The sequence below is a fragment of the Phaeoacremonium minimum genome, assembly GCF_000392275.1.
Source record: "Phaeoacremonium minimum UCRPA7 unplaced genomic scaffold PA7_03_scaffold_20, whole genome shotgun sequence".
In the NCBI taxonomy this organism is placed as follows: domain Eukaryota; kingdom Fungi; phylum Ascomycota; class Sordariomycetes; order Togniniales; family Togniniaceae; genus Phaeoacremonium; species Phaeoacremonium minimum.
Window position 1 is genome coordinate 217,637 of NW_006920927.1, and position 16,738 is coordinate 234,374.

The 16,738-nt window shown below is 49.6% G+C and overlaps 4 protein-coding genes across 4 annotated transcripts; 3 read left to right on the forward strand and 1 right to left on the reverse strand.

The window, feature by feature from the left end:
- Positions 1-2,254: 2,254 nt before the first annotated feature.
- UCRPA7_287 (putative family protein) lies at positions 2,255-3,172 on the forward strand (the record flags this gene model as incomplete). Its single annotated transcript, XM_007912884.1, has 1 exon — positions 2,255-3,172. The coding sequence occupies one exon, from the start codon at positions 2,255-2,257 to the stop codon at positions 3,170-3,172; it is 918 nt and encodes a 305-aa protein (XP_007911075.1).
- Positions 3,173-3,964: 792 nt separating this feature from the next.
- Positions 3,965-4,981, forward strand: UCRPA7_288 (putative zinc-binding dehydrogenase protein; the record flags this gene model as incomplete). The annotated part of the gene is made up of 1 exon (XM_007912885.1): positions 3,965-4,981. One exon carries the CDS (start codon positions 3,965-3,967, stop codon positions 4,979-4,981), a length of 1,017 nt encoding a protein of 338 aa, XP_007911076.1.
- A 3,199-nt stretch (positions 4,982-8,180) lies between these two features.
- Positions 8,181-10,460, forward strand: UCRPA7_289 (putative glycoside hydrolase family 3 domain protein; the record flags this gene model as incomplete). Its single annotated transcript, XM_007912886.1, has 1 exon — positions 8,181-10,460. The coding sequence occupies one exon, from the start codon at positions 8,181-8,183 to the stop codon at positions 10,458-10,460; it is 2,280 nt and encodes a 759-aa protein (XP_007911077.1).
- A 1,137-nt stretch (positions 10,461-11,597) lies between these two features.
- On the reverse strand, positions 11,598-12,662 carry UCRPA7_290 (putative nadh oxidase protein; the record flags this gene model as incomplete). Its single annotated transcript, XM_007912887.1, has 1 exon — positions 11,598-12,662. One exon carries the CDS (start codon positions 12,660-12,662, stop codon positions 11,598-11,600), a length of 1,065 nt encoding a protein of 354 aa, XP_007911078.1.
- Positions 12,663-16,738: the final 4,076 nt, after the last annotated feature.

Here is a 16,738-nt window from a genome sequence, read left to right on the forward strand (position 1 = left end):
CGCCATCTTCGTGAAGGTCCTGTTGCACCCAAATCGACTGAATTTCAGCTCTCAACCCTGTCATGCTCCGCTTATGAGATCGTTTCTGGTTCTTCTCAATCAAATCAAGAATCGCAGTCCTTTGGTCATCTCTCCGCGCTTCGCAAGCTACAATGAACAAGGGGAAGAAATGGCCGCAGCCGGGGCCTGGATGGGCCACGGCGAAGACACGCTCTAGCATTGAATCCATGTTCGCTGGTGCTTCCCATACGCTTTGTGAAGCGCGAAGAAGATAGATCAGTGTGGCGATTTGATAAAGCTCCACTATAAATTCAAGAGAGTCTATCGGCTCGACTGGGAGCTTGTTCGTTGCAGAATTGCCTGGAAGGCTCCTAATCCTTGACTCAAGTGATGCAAGTCGGTTCTTGTATTCGATATCCTGGCTTCTAGGGTCCCATGGATCGAGCAACGTGTCGCATGTCTCAGAAAGCAGATTGAGTATCGCATGTGCCGGGTTTGGAGAACGTGAAGCCTGCGATTGAGAGTTAATAAGGCAACAAGAGAGCATCGATAGATCGCTTAAATGAAAATACCGGACGGTCTTTGACCAATGGTGGGTATTGCATGGTTCTCTGCTCGGAGTCAAACCCATCTTTGCTTGACGAGGCCACCGACCTATGGCGCCAATGATGCATGACGAAACGGGAAAGCGCATCATGATAATGGGCCCAGTCAACGAGACTACTGATGTCGCTTAAGTCTATTTGCTGGTCAAGATGAGTTCCTTGGATGATGTCCATTGCCCCCTGGACATACCACAGCCACTCTCCCGAGCTATCTGACGGTGACTGTATCTTTACAAGAATTGTCAGCGCAGATAACACATACCGTTGGTCCCCCGGAACTTACTTCAAAAGCGCACAAGAGCATACACGTGGCAACATGCTGAGCAGCTTCAGCCGGGCCTAAGGATCCTGCCCTAGCCGACTTGGAGAGGGCTTGAAGCGAAGAGACCTTGAAGTGGACCGCCTCCTGGCGAAGTCCATTGCGACGTAGCGAGGAGATGGCAAGCAGCGCATAGAAGAGAGCCTGGCCTGGCAGAGAGTCATTCGCAAGTGCCATGCGAATTAAGACATCTCGAATATTGGATGAATTGGCATCAAATGTGACCAGAGAGAGATGGGCTGCATCATGGACTAGTATGTTCGCGTGTATGATGAGTAGGCTGTATTAGTTTTGAATGATATGCTGTAAGGCTTACAAAAGTGTACCAAGTCCATATGTTTCACCCGTGGCTCGGGTTGCCTCCATAGATTTGGAGCTGGTGCAACTAAGTGAACGGGTGGAATTGCACTTCGCGAACATAGAGACCGGTACAGTTCAATATCCCACCGGCTTGTGTTGACAAATTGGTGCTTTGTCATCGAGTGCTCATGTGTCCTTGCAACCCGCGAACTCGTTCTGATGGCGCGCTTCTTATCATTGTCTCTCGGCCAAGACAAGCGCAATCCGTAGCCTTGGCACTCTCGCTGAGCTCTAGCACATTTCCGACACGTGGGAAGACTCCGATCGCATTGGACTTTTCGTTCTGAGAAAGTGAGGTCAGGCTAATCTTGTCCGAGGATTTTTCAATTCTTCCAGCACACGAAAGTAGCTTACCTTTACAAGTCCAACAGCCTCTCTTTGGTTTCGTAATGTCAACGGACATTGCATCACTTACATTAAGTCCGAGTCGTTGCTACCTGCCGTTCATATGACTAACAATCGTTGTAAATTTTGAATTGCGGCGAGGAATTAGGTATCCGTGATGAATGTGTATGTCCCAATTCCCATGAATACGTCGGACAAAGTTGCTTGGGATGGGGCCGGTCCTTTATGGCTTGCCGTCTTTCACGGGGTGGGACCCACCAAGTGCAACTTTCTCCGACGCAACTTAATGCCATTTGTAATCCCGGCACCGACCAAACCGGCATAGTGCCTCCATCCGCTTTTGTTAGATCACAGCCACTGAGTAATGAGATGCATCTAGATCAACTTGAATAGGGAAGAGTCCTGAAGACGAAATGGCTTGATGATGGGGAAGAGCAAGCTGGTCTTTGATGCGCTGGGACCGTAGGAAACCGTCGTCCGCCCCGAAATGTCTATATAAGTGATACCGTTGCCCTTTCGATATACCATGTCTGGAGATTCAACCTCATCAACATCGTTCAAGAACCATCTGTGATCTCGTATCTAAGTTATTTCTTTTATTTGCCTATATTAAGCGTGTTCAATTATGGCTACTTACCTCATCACGCAAGCAACTGGCCAGCAAAGCCGATGGGTCATCACCCACCTTCTTGCAGCCGGTGCCAGTGTCCATGCGGTTGTACGCAACCTTCAAAAGGTTCCAGCAGCCCTAAACAAACCAGGTATCACACTATTCGAAGGCGAAAGCACAAACTTTGATGCGATCTATAAAGCAGCGCAGGGCTGCAAAGGAGCCTTCTTGAACACGTTCCCTATCCCAGGGGTGGAGGCTCAGCAGGCAAAGACCGTTGTCGAGGCATGCAAGAAGGCAGGAGTCGAAGCCATCGTTGCAAGCACGACCTTCTGTACCGGCAACAAGGAGATCTGGAGCGATGCTGCAACAGAGAAGGTTGGGTTGGTAGGATACTACACCTCCAAGGCCGCGGTCGAGGAAGCCGTCCGCAACGCAGGCTTGACCTACACCATTGTCCGACCAGCAGTCATCCATTGGGACCACTTCCTGCCGAGCGTTCTTCATAACTTCCCTGCGCTTCCGGTCACTGGAGAACTAGATCACGCGTTTGACGAGGGATCGCGAATGGCCCAAACCGATGGAAACGATGTCGGGAGATACGCCGCCGCGGCCTTATTGAATCCAGCTAAATTCGGTGGGCAAGAGATCGATCTTGGCAATGAAAATCTTACCATCGAAGAGGTGCGCGACATACTTGCCAGGGTCAGTGGGAGAGCTGTTAGAGTGAGAAAGAAGACGCCCGCGGAAATCGAGGCAGCGGCAGCTACTGTCTCGGGTCAGCGATTTCAGGTATGGGCAAATTCCAAGGACTTCACCGATGTGGTCAAGGCGGCAGCGAAAGCAAGAGCCAAGTTTGGTATGCCCTTGACATCACTTGAGGACGCTTTACGGAGAGACAAGGCCCAACTTTTGGAGTGTCTGCCCGCCTAGTCTCTCTGCGTAGAGGATTGAGCATGATTGAGTTGCAAGGCCACCACAGCAACAGATCAAATAGCAAAACAAACAATTTTTATATTTCTTTTGCAAGATTTCCTTTCGACTTGAACATAACGCATGCATTTCCCGTAACCGTGAAGATGTGGCGTACCTTCCCTTCGCTTAGGTATGAGGTAGAAATGCATGTTTTTCGGATAAGCCGGTCATTGCGCGTATCGGGCGAATTGTAGGAGAGGTACAGTCCTAAGTATGGCTGCATACGCATTAGTTAGTAAGTCAAAGCCACCTCGACCTCGCTTCGGACTCGCGTCGCTGTTGACCCCAGGGCCAGAACACCAAACGCGAAAGCGGTGCGAAGCGAGCGGGGGGATATTCGTCCGACTACCCATGACGCTGTGGGCGGACGAACCACGCGCCGCCCTGGCTCGCCCTAACAATTAATGCCCCTTTGTGGCTGAAGCGTTCACCCCTTGGATTCGCACCTGCTATGGGGCATACAGAAACCGTGTCGGGCCAACTCTCCACGCCAAAGGTTGTTCCGAGCAGTTTCAAACTGGCTGATGGCTCGCACAGTGGTAGTTATCATGGACTTCGGCTACGCAATGGATCAAAATATAAAGATGAACGTCGATTCTCCTGATGGGAGTGGGAGAAGAAGGGAGTCAAACGAGCAACTTCATCAACCGACTCCAACTCCAATATAGAAGCGCGCTTCGGCTGCAAACATCACATATTCCACTTGAAAGATCCTATCTAGTCATTTAGATCCCATCATATCAAGAAGACATGTCTACTACAGTTCGCAAAGTTCTCATCTCTGCGTTTGGCGATGTCGACAAGGTCAGCGTTGTTAGTGCCGAAATCCCAGCCCCGGTTGCGAATGAGGTGCAGGTCAAAGTCGTCTACTCTGGCTTCTCTGGCGCAGACATCAACATGCGACTTGGCCGTTATCCCATGCAGAAGGCAGCACCGTTGACACCTGGCTACTGCTTCACCGGCCGTGTCCACGCCAACGGCCCCCGATGCAGTAAATTCAAGGTTGGCGATCTTGTTACAGCTATCACAATGTACGACTCTGAGGCAGAACTGGTCAACGTGCCAGAGAAGTCTCTTGTTGCTGTACCTGAGGGTCTCAATCTCCAGCAGGTCACTGCATTGACACTGGATTGGAACACGGCATATGGCATGGTAACACATGCTGCCAAGGTCTCCAAGGGACAACGAGTCTTCATTCATGGCATGAGTGGCTCAGTCGGGTACGCAACCCTTGTCCTATGTCAGTTGCAGGGCGCGGTGGTCTATGGCACTGCATCGGAGCGAAATCATGCTGCACTACGAAAACTTGGTGCAACTCCTTTCGTCTACACCAACAAAGATTGGATGACCGCGATGCGTGAACTGGGAGGTGCTCATGTTGTGTTCGATCCACTTGGCTACGAGAGCTGGGACGAGTCTTACAGCGTCCTCTGCGATAAAGAGCATAGCACCCTGGTTGGCTTTGGGCAGAACCTGGCAACTTTCAATGGAGAGGCTGAGAGATCACCCATGACACCTATTTTCAAACTGTTGTTGCGCAACTTGACCTTCTGTCCTTACAAGAAGACAGTGTTCTACTACATCAAGCCTAAGAGCAAGCAGTTCGAACCAGACCTGCGTGCTCTGCTGGACTTGCTTGCAGCAGGCACCATCTCGCCGTCGATCAAGGGTGTTTGGGATATGGAAAATATCAAAGATGCGCATCAGAGCTGGTCAAAGTCATCGGGGATTGGAGCCATGGTGATTCGCGTGGCGAAGGAAGACTAATAACCTCGTACAGGAGAGCACCGTTCATGGCATTTAGAAATTGTGGAGGGGCGTTTTGTTTAGATGGCCAGCTTGCTTGCTTGTTATTCTTAGTAAGTCAAATCAAGACCGGGCGTCACTGTCTTGCTTGAGGGATGATAGACATCATAATTAGAGGCCCAAGATTTACAAGATAGGAAAATCTAATGTTACGATCAATTTGAGACATTGCCGTGGACAAATAGTGTCAATGATCCCAAGCCAGCCGAACCGCGTGTTAGTGTCCGCTTGTTAATTTTCAAGGCATGTTCCTCAGATCATTGTCCAATAGCAGCATGTATCCATTATCCGAGCCCTAGAATAATTGCCGACATCTGCCTTAGTACAACAGATTTAGCCCTGTCTGAATGATAAAACCCTGTTTTCCAGTACAAATGTTGTTTCTTTACCCATGGATGTACCCCACAGCACGCTTTCCCCTCATAATGCGGGGGTGGGGAAATCGATAGGACATACTTATATGGTGCGACTTACTGCCATTGAGGTTCATGATGAAGGTATAGAGAAAAAACACAAGACAAAGTAGTCATCTTTCGGAAATATGAGACACTAACAAGAATTAGTACAGAGTGATAACTTTTTGCTAGACATATTAACTTGACGGTCTCGATCACAGCAACTACAAATTCAACGTCGGTCAGATGGCATCGGACAGTGACAACGCTCCTGCTCTCGGCATTCCGAATCGATACATCACCACGCATGATGCCTCAGGTCGATCCGTTTTCTCATCCTTGTTACCAGAGACCCTCACTCCTCGAGGCATACCTGGAATGCAATACTTCGAAGGATATGAAATCCTCGAATTTCCACTCAATATGACAGATGAGACAGACCTCAGGGCATTTCATAAGCATACAACCTCGGCTGCCGAGCGGCTACACTTTCCCCGCGAGGGCATGGTACTGCGCTATTGTGACTGGGCACCTGGCTGTTCCATCCCTATGCACCGCACCGAATCTATCGACTTTGGCACTGTCATACACGGATCAATAGAGTTAACACTGGATTCGGGAGAAATTCGTCTCCTCAAAGTCGGAGACAGCATTGTGCAGCGGGGAACTACACACTCGTGGCGAAACCCTAGCGATACTGAACATACACGGGTTATCTTTGTGGTGCAAGGATGTCCGCCTGTTGTGATTGATGGAGAAAAAATGTCTGAGGTGCTTCCCTGGGAGCAAAAAGATCAGAAGGCTAAGCAATCCTGAGCATGTGTCGAATGACTCACCACAAATAAAGCGTGTCAACACATACAAAACCCTTGAGCAGTTGTTCCTGACTGTGTGGGGTTGACAGTTTTGCTCGGGTTGAATTCTGCGGAAGAGATACCCACCCGGGCGTATGCGCGTAGTACCTAGTTTTTCTTTCAAGAATGTTGTTATGAAGTCTCTTGTCACGTTTCTCAACTTTTCATGCAAAAAGATCCAATAAATATCACCAATGCATTCATCTTTCAGTTGTCAATTAAGATAGCCGCACGGGTTTGTATGTACATGCATCATCGCGGTATGAACCTGTATGTCCTTCCAAGCCAATCCCAAACTATTAAAGAGACTGTGCTTTCAGACTAGCCATCTTCTCCCTCGAGAGCCCGGAGCTGCTCTCTAAAAACCAACCTAGATATCGGCGTCATATACTGCATGTTTTGGACTGTCTGCGCTTGACCCGTCACTTGGGGCTAACCCTTTCGCCCCAATTTCCATGGTCACCATCCTTTAATGATGGCACGCACGCTTCTGGTACTTCTTGATACTCAGAAAATCGGTGAACCTAGACTGCTGGTTTTAGCCCTTATTGGTAGTACTTTTGTGTAGAAATGCACTTCGTTCCGCTATCGCAGCTTTGAACATCGGGGAAGACTAGGAGTATTTTGGTGGGCCACTAGGGCAGGTCTTTATGGTTTTCGCTCTCTGCGTTGTTTAGTCTCATTGACCGCAATCATACCACATAATAGCTTGCCCATCATAGTGGACTCTGCTGACCGGGGCTGGGGATTATGGATGTCGGAACTTGTATGGGGCGATAGGAAGCAAAGTGACTGGAGACTGTCCATTGCCGCCCCATGGCCGTTAACAGACCTAGCACTCTAGCTAACTGTTCATCCTCCGATACTGTGCGTGCGGGGCATTCGGCGGATGTTGGTTGTGGGTTGAAAGGCAAAGTTCCGAAGCTTATAAGTGATCCTAGGAACGGTTCTTCTGATCCACTCAGAGAGAGTGAAGGTCAGCTCATAAATACTACTTTCAGCTACATGTACTTCAGACCATTCTCTTCTTTTCTATCTAAAAATGTGACGTGAACGATAATAAATCCATACGGAAGACGGATGTCGGAAACTGCTTGAGCCTTCCGTATATTGGCTCACCGCTTACAAGACCCACTGATCGGCGGCCATTTCGGGGTGCACTGTTATCATATCGGTGTTTATACCGACAAAAAGGTCCATTTACGCTAGGGGCCTTAATTTCCAGCATGGCTGAAACATCAAAGCTTGTTCATAGATACTCGGCGATGTTTGCTTATCAAGGAACCGGGCCCGGCCCGAGGAACGATCTTCCGATCCTTCACATTCTTGGACCATTCCACACTATCTTTCAATGAAGATAGCCCTAGCTCTCTAGATCTTGCACTATGCTTAGTGCTACGAATGAAATCCACATCCAGGTACAGCAAGAGAGGAGCCCAATTCGTTCTCGGAAGCTCTTCTCTGAGTGGCCCAGGGAATATAATATGAGACGACTAGTCATAAAAGGCTTCCAATCACCTCAATTCAGATCCAGTTCCTTTTGTTCTCTAGACTTTTCCTGCGCGTCAAGATGTATTTCTTTCGCATCTCAGTACTCCTAGGTTGGCTTGTAACCGTCTGGGGAGCTCACGAGTCTCGCCCATGGCTTGACACGACGCTCTCGGTTGAGGAGCGAGTACGGGCATTTATTGACCAGCTCAACAGCACGCAAAAATTGAACATGGTCCAAGGAGATACTGAGGTTGAGACATAAAGCCCCTCCCCCAGCAATGACAGCAATCGCTGATAAAGATGTAGCTTACCGACAATGGTACTGGAGTTAATGCCTGCATTGGGCATATTGCAGGCAACGCGACATTGGGCATTCCTGATATTTGTATGGGTGATGGCCCAGAAGGAGTGGGAAATAGTATGAACAATGTTACTACTTTTCCGGCACCTGTGGCTGCGGCTGCTTCGTGGAACACCACATTGCAGTATACGTTCGGGCAGGCTCTTGCCGAGGAGCATCTAGGTAAAGGCCGGAATGTCGTGCTTGCGCCAACAATTAACATCGTCCGCTCGCCTTCGTGGGCTCGCGCCGCCGAATCTTTCTCTGAGGATCCATATTTAACAGCGCGGATGGCAGTTGCTGGAGTCAAGGGGATACAGAGTACGGGAGCCGTCGCCTGCCCAAAGCATTTTGCTGCGTACAACCAGGACACTAACCGGTTTGGACTCGATCCCGGTTGGGATACAGTGGATATTATCGCCGACAAGCGTGCTCTGCACGAATTGTACTTCCCCGCCTTCAAGGCTTCAGTGCAGGAGGCAAAGGCTGGCTCCGTAATGTGTTCATATAACAAGTTGAACGGCTTCTTCGCATGTGAAAACGAGTGGCTTCTGAACAAGACACTAAAGTCGGAGTGGGGATTTGACGGGTTTGTGGTAGCTGACTGGTATTTCTCTACAAGAAGCACTGTAGCTGCTGCAAATAATGGGCTCGACATTTCCATGCCCGGCGGTAGTTTCGAGAGCAGCTATGGGTTTCCTGCCTATTACGGAGAGCTTCTTGCAGAGGCCGTTGCCAATGGTTCGGTACCAGCCTCACGCATAGATGATATGGTTATGAGGCTTTGGCGCCCGATGTTTGCTGTCGGTGCTATCGATGAGCCAGTGTCTGGACACTCACTTGCCAATGTCAGGACTCGAGAACATCTCGATCTTGCACAGAAGATGGCCGAGGATGGGACAGTTCTTCTCAAGAATGAAAAGGCAACCTTGCCGATCTCGAAAAAGAAATACGGGAAGATTGCTGTCTTTGGTGTGGATGCTACTAATGAGAGCCAAGTGACAGAAAATCATGGTGGATTTGTAATTGATTCCACCATGGCTGTACAGGCTCCTTTCGACGCACTCAAGGCACGTGGAGAAAAGGAAGGCATTATTGTTAACTATTCGGAAGCGTACCCTGGCACAGGTGAGTTCGATACTGTCGACTCTACGTACTTTCAGAACGGTAGTCTTCAGGTTCAATATTACACCACTTCCGACTGGTCTGGGCCGGTCAACCAATCCACCACGGTTCACAACATAACATCCGCTTCGTATCCCTCCGAACTCTGGGTCTCGTACCCTCAGGTCTGGTCAGCTACATACACCGGTAAATTCATTCCACGGACTAGTGGAGTGCATTACTTCTCGATGACGGGCCAAGGTGATGCGTTGTTCTATCTCGACAATACTCTCGTTGCCAACATGTCCAAGGCGAATTTTGGAAATACTATTCAGGGCACGGCTTCCTTGTTGGCTGGTACTGAGTACTCCCTGCAGCTCAACTACTCCATGGGATATTCTCTCTCGACAGGGGCCTATGGTATTACACTGGGACTTAACCAGGCAGACAAGACACGCGATTTGGAGGCCGATGCACTTGCCAGTGAGGCCGACCTCAGCATTATTTTTGCTTCAGATCGATGGTCCGAAGGTAATGATAATAATCTCAATCTTGAGCTGCCTGGTGACCAGAATTCCATCATCTCGCGATTGGCCAAGAAAAGTCAAAGAACAATTGTTGTTCTCAACACCAATTCGGCCGTTCTCATGCCATGGATTGACGATGTTGATGCCGTGTTAGAGGCTTGGTATGGTGGACAACAAATCGGATTGGCTCTAGAAAGGCTGATGTACGGTGATATTAGCCCCAGCGGCAAATTACCGGTAACTTTCCCGAAGACGATCGAAAATGCTATCCAAATATATGGTGACATCCTCACGCCTTACGAAGAGGGTTTGAATGTCGGGTATCGTCGCTTCGATTCCCTTAACCTTGAGCCTTTATTTCCCTTCGGTCATGGTCTTACATATACGAGCTTCCGACTGGATGGCCCACTTCGAGTGCAGCATTGCGCTTACAATATCACGGCCAGCGCTTCGCTGATCAATACCGGGACCATGAGCGCCTACCAGGTTGTCCAACTCTATGTGTCTTATCCCGACGTTGCGGATGAGCCACCAAAGCTGCTCAGGGCGTTCGAAAAGTTCTTAGTTGCTCCTGATGGAGTACAGTCTGTGGTATTAGCTGTGAAGATGGAGGATCTTAACATTTGGAATGAGGAAGTTGATGATTGGCGCTTTGTCAGTGGGGCATATACTTTCATGTTGGGCTTTTCCGCAGGCGACATCAAGCTGAAGAAAACAGTCTTACTCTAGGAGATAAGTCCAGCAGCTTGGAGGGAAACCGTGGTACCGGTCCTTGATTACGATACCTTTTGAAGTCACTTCTTCATTTTGAGATTGCAATAAACAATCCGCTTGGTAGCAAGCAATGGGATTTTGGTACTCGATATCTTGAACATTTGCAATTCTTTTTGCCACTTTGATGAGCTGTATACTACTTTACAAGCTGAACTCTAGCCTGTTGCCTGCATAATCTCTTGCGAAGAATCGGGTAGGGTATTCAACTCCCTTTGCACCTATAATCAAATGTTAGCATAGTCGAACTTATTCACTAAAAGGCAATATATTCAAGGCGCGGATAAAATCTTACCCGAGTTCTCAGCCCCTGGCTCGTCAGCTTCCAGTGGTGCACCATCTCCACCAGCCTTGAAATGCTGCCAGATGCGCCGTTGTAGTTCAAGTAGTGACTCCGGGCGGGCGATTCGAAAGCAAGGATGCCGCGAGCTCTTCGTGGCTGCTCCCTCAAAGTCGATATCTCGCCCGAAAGCAATATGAATCTGCTGCCCAGAGTCGGCAATATTGAACCATGCCAATCTGCCATGCTGAAGCGCCGGCACCGGCGAAGAAATCAAGCCTAGCGTGTCTCCGTAGAAAGCATGCGCCGAGCTGAGAGAGCCCGATGGGACGACAAGATTAACATGGGCAAGGCCAGATATCATTGTGAACGTTTGGTCTGGGAGTCGATGGATAAAGTAGAGAGGTATGGAGGAACTTGCCAAAGCTTTTAAAGATAAAAGAGCTGGGTTCACGATCGAAGTCTTCCACAAGAAAAATACCTAATCGCGCCATTGGGTGCGGGGTTCCCCGTCGCATTATAAGCCGGGCGCGCTAAATGTAACTGTCTAGATGTGGTCAAACATGCCTCACTCCACGATCGCATTCTTATCTCCTTTGCTTTATCACCACATCTATTCAGTATGAATGACGCTGTAGCCTTGCCATTCACGATTTATTGTCAAGATCCCTTCGCGAATGTCTATTCAAACAATGCGTAACGTCGTTATTATCTATCTAACTCTAGTGATTCATGTGTTTCAAGCTGACATGGTGTTCTGACAAAACTTCACAGTTTAGCTCATTGCAGACCTTATTATCGGTTCGTCGTTCTCTTCAAATGGATGGCTCAGCATAAGGCTGTGCGGGCAGCGTCAGGTCAGGACTTCCATATGTCCACCGTTCTTGATCCTCGGCAATACGCTGCCATTGCCCCATGATAGCTTCCCAGACTGCTTCTGCATTCTCGGGAACGGTCAGATCCACCGGCTCCTCATTCTTCGCGATTTGCCTGATTTGAGATCCTGATGCAAACAATCGTTTGAGATAATCCTCTTCGGAGTACGCGTACTTCAAAATCCCGCTAGCTTTTCCGGATTGGAGAGCCCTAGGGAGACGAGGCTCCTGGCATGCAGCCTTCCCGATCCCAACGCCGTCCACAACATTCAAAGCGTCAAGCATGCCATCGAGAGTCTTGAAGCCACCTGTTGTGTATACTTTGATAGACTTAAGGGGCTTGACTATCTCCTCGGCGGCCTCGATGTAAAAGTTTTCTCTTTTCTTCGTCGATTCCTTGACGTGCATCCAAGCAAGCTTCTCGTAGTTGCCGCCGCTCAACTCAACATAATCAAACTTGGCTTCTTCCAGCCTCTGACAAAATACTGTGGCTTCTTCTGGATTGAATCCATCCTCCTGCAGTTCGATTGCGTTGATCTTGATGCCAATTACGAAAGTTTCACTAACTCTCTTTCGCACTGCCGCTGCAATTTCAAAAATCAGACGCATCCGATTCTCTAGGCTGCCGCCGTACTCGTCGTCTCGGTGATTCGTGCTGCGGCTGAGAAATTGCGCCAATAGATATCCGTGTGCAGCATGAAGCTGGATGCCATCAAAGCCAGCGTTCTCCAGAAATTCTGCAGCGTGTGCGAATCCCTCAATCACGCCATTGATGTCCTCTCTTGTGGCTGCCCGAGGCTTCCCAAATTTGCGCCGCAATGACGGCATGTGTAATTGATCGTCGCTGGCACTGATGGGATGTGGTTGAATCGACTCTTCCACCTGGCGACCGGCATGCGAAACTTGCCCAACAATCAGGGACCCGTGCGCGTTAGCTCCCTTCGCAAGATTTGCAAAGGCTTCGAATCGCGGTCCAGAGAAGGGTGCGTCTACTGGAATCACCATGTTGCCCGGGGCTTCGAGGTGTGCGCCATCAATCATAATATTGCTTGTCAAGATCTGACCCCAGCCTCCAGCCCCCCAGTGACGGTACAAGTCGATTAGCCTCTGGGTTGGTGTTCCGCGAGCAGCAACATCGGTGGGATGCCACGTCGCGAGAGATTCTGACATAGCGGCTTTGAGCATTCGATTTGGAGCCGTTATCCCTGAGGGCCCGAATGCCAACGGCCGGAAAAGGGGGGTCGCATCGGTACGGTTTGAGGGAAATCGAGGAGGCGACATGTCGAATGGCTATTGCAGGCTCTAGGCGCTTGATAAGATATCGTTGAATGATCCAGGAGAAGACGCTTGCCGACCTGCAAGGCCTGCGCTTCTTATGTAGGCATGACTCTTGCCTTCAGAGCTTGTCAACCTTTCGATGTACTCCATTCGCATTGGTCCGATTCTGACAAAATCAGAGCAATTTCTTCATACATGGATCCGGGGTAACCCATCTGCAAGGCCGTTCTGATGACAAATGGTATGGTGATTGCGTTTCAGCAGGTTGTAGTGGGCACTATGACGCTGAAATGCATGGAGACGACCTCACAAGCCTCGGCTCAGAGGGTCATCGATAACCCGTTCAAGAAACATTGGCACGGCAAGCTTGTCAAGCTAAAAGTTTTCGGCGTTAACAGCGGTGAAAATATTTGCTGGAGTCCGAGCGTGATTGATAGTGGACTGAATTGCAGCATGAGTCAGTGCCGAGTCTGTGATGCCTGAGACACCTCGATCGGTGGAGTTTGCATGGGGCCGGCCGTGAATGATAACCGCAACTTGATTATTCGGGCGGCGCAATACCATTCCGTCCCGGGCCTATGCGCCCCACAGCGCCTCGGGCTCCGGCCTCAAGTCTCACCGGAAGCCAGGCACCAGTCCATCCTCTTATCGTGCTGTGCGAGATACTGGAGACACAGTCCGAAGTAATCACTTAGTGGTACACAAGTTCATCTTATTGCTTGCCAATCTTTGAGACAGCAGAGTAACATGTTATTTCGTGGCGTAGGTCTGGAAGCCACAGACATCGACTGTCAGAGTGAAGTTCCCCGCGTGTATAGCCAGCCCTTGGCTTCATCGATGCCTAGGATTGCGGCGATGAAGATTTTGCCGAATTCATCAACGTCGTCTGCCTTTGCATTGCCAAGTACCTCGGTGAAGTCTGCGTTTGTCACCACGAAATGGTTCTGATCTCTCCAAGCCACCGCGAAGTCGAAAGCATCTTGAGCTTGCCAGAGATGTGCTGAGAACGTCCACGCATGACACAATTCCAATTTGCCATCGCAGTGAAGCGGCCACTGCCTCGAGAGGAGTCTATACACTTGGATGAAGAAGAATGTTATGAGGAATGTTCTGCGGGCAGACTCTTGAAAGATCCAAGTATCCCAGAAATTGCGCGTTGATGCTAGGGGGTAAAGAACGAGTTCTGTCGCCTGTGCCGAAGCAGCAGTCATGTCCCAGTCGATATGATTCAACAGGGCAAATCCAGCAGTTTCCAATACTGGAACTATGTTATCAGCAGCCGCGCGTGTTCGGCTGTCACTGTCGAAGAGTCTCATAATCAAGTACAGTATGAGGGCCTGTGTCCGGGCCAGAGTTTCGAGCGGATCAATCGGTAAAGGACTCATCAGTAGTTCATCCCCTCGCAAATTCACAGACCTATTTATGAGATCTGAATTCACGGGATTCTTCGCGATGTATAGCGCACAAGCGGCATGTGCGTCTAAGCCTGCTGTCAACGGACGTATTATCTTTTAACCAAATATGTTATTCTTACCTTGCATCGAACGGGGCATTCCCTTTCGGTAAAGAAGGGGATGACACCATGATGTTTGGCTCTCGAGGACCATCATCTTTGGAGCAGCTTTGATCTGCTCAATGCCATAGGCTAGCCGCATCTCAACTGCGACGGCGACAACATCATAATCACTAGAAATCCCTACGTTTGGCCTTTCGAGCGTCTTGGTAACAAGCTCAACGGCAGTGTCGCCGGATAAAGAACCAGGCTCCAAATAATCATCCAAAGTCGTGTTTGATGTGCCGACATGTATGTGCTCGATCACGCCCAGGTCATTGAATGAGAAATCTTGCGACGCCACCGAGATAGATTGGTCCACTGGGGTAAAGGACTGAGCCTCTGCCCATGAAAGTAACGGGTTCCCGTCAAGCGACACGCCTTGGGACTGAATATAGGTTGGTGCAGCAGGCAACGCAGAACGAGGACGGATAGAGCCACTAGATGCAGGCGTGTATTGGCATGTGATACGGCGTTGTGCGCATCGAGTGCACGCAGGAAGTCCAAGATCACATCGTCTTTTGGCCTTGATACAAGCTGCGCAGGCCTTGCGCCGTGGCGGCGGATTGTTTCGCTCAACGCTAGACAAAGACGTGTATTGAGACATGTTCAGCGACATGCGAGAGAGCAGAAATGATTATTTGCCCATGACACCATCCGGCGTCTCGGTCACAGTCCACGACTTCGCAATTTCTGGTCGAAAGTCTGATCGCAAGTTTCGTAAGCAGCCAGTTTTGGCTGCTGAGGTCGAATGCCCCATGAATGCTGCCTGTGGCTGCTGTTGGATTGTTAAGCGCCGGACCCGTGCGTAATACAGCCCAGTTGTACCAATTAGTGGTAATTGTGGGGTACCGACAGCCCGGAGACTTCCCAAGAATTTCATGGTGAAAGGATTTTAGGCGCAAATCCTCTGTTCAAGATTGGCACCTCTGATTCGCAAAGCAAAACGGTCCAACACCGCCATGGCTTTGCCCGGTACAGGGGATGGGGGAGATGAAATATCAGCAGGAGCCGAAATTCAAGATGACCCAGAGGATATTGAGTCCATTCGATTGAGCCTGTCTACTCTTGCAGAAGATATCGTGACCAGAAGCGCGAAACTTCTGGCTGAGTTCCAGCAGTTCGATGATCTGCGCAAATCTTTGCAAAAGGACACGATTCCGGGAATGAGCAGTCTAGTGCAGGTCACTCAACAGGAACACAACGTCGCCGCTCTTGCCTTACGGAAGCTGAACTCACCGGGCATCGGCCCGGAAGAGGTGCAGAAGCTTGGGCGACTGAAGTATTCGAATTTGCCCGCCCATGAGCGTGATTGGGATGCCATAAAACGTTGTCGTTGGCTCCGTTGCGTTAGCCAGTCGTTTGAGGCGCCAGGCTTCTCAACTATCTCGAAGTCAAGGTGCCATGCACACAAGCGAAATGGCAAAAACAAAGAGCATTCGGTTTTTGTCGATGCCTCTGTCGATGGAGGAGCTGAGTGGCTGAGGATAGTCAACATTGACGAGAAACGTCTTCTCTATGAAATGGCTGATAATGGCTGGGATTGGGGTACTGATGATGATGTTTCCGGTAACGAGAGCACTGGCGACCAATCTGACGATGACGACGAGGATGGCATATCTCTCATCCGCATTGTCAAAAGCCTCGTCCACGCTGCCAGGGCGAGCTGGCATAATTATCAGCACCCGCGAGTTCACCTCCTTCTTACCAGACTCGATGAAGGCTCAAATCGCGAGACTGGTCGCCTATTTTGCATGCTGAGAGCTATGGGTGGAAAAGATGTCGTCGTAACTGTCGACTGCGCCAATTCTGTTTATAACAAAAAACCAGTGCCTTCTTTGGAGATGGCTTTGTTGAATCTCGTCAAAGAAGACCTCGGGGAGTTGACATCGACTCTCGTCATTGATACGTCGATCTTGATTGCGCTTGCCTCCGATGTATCACACTCACGAGTTGAAATACAACCATGGCATCGCGGTGATTTGCAGGCCCATATCCAAGAAGAAGCAGAAGGACGAAGCTTCCTGTTAGCTAATGCATTTCCCGTTCTTCGATCCAAAAGGTTGGTATGCACTGAGCTTGCTGCCAAGCATTATTGGGAAATCGTCTCAACAATCGGAACAGAAACGGAGAAGCAGAGAGCCAATATGCTCCTATCATCGGATGCCCGTGATAAGAATAGGCCTTATCAAGACCTAGTTGCGGACTTTCAGAAACTCTCGATTCACCAAATCCCCGTTGATCTACGTTT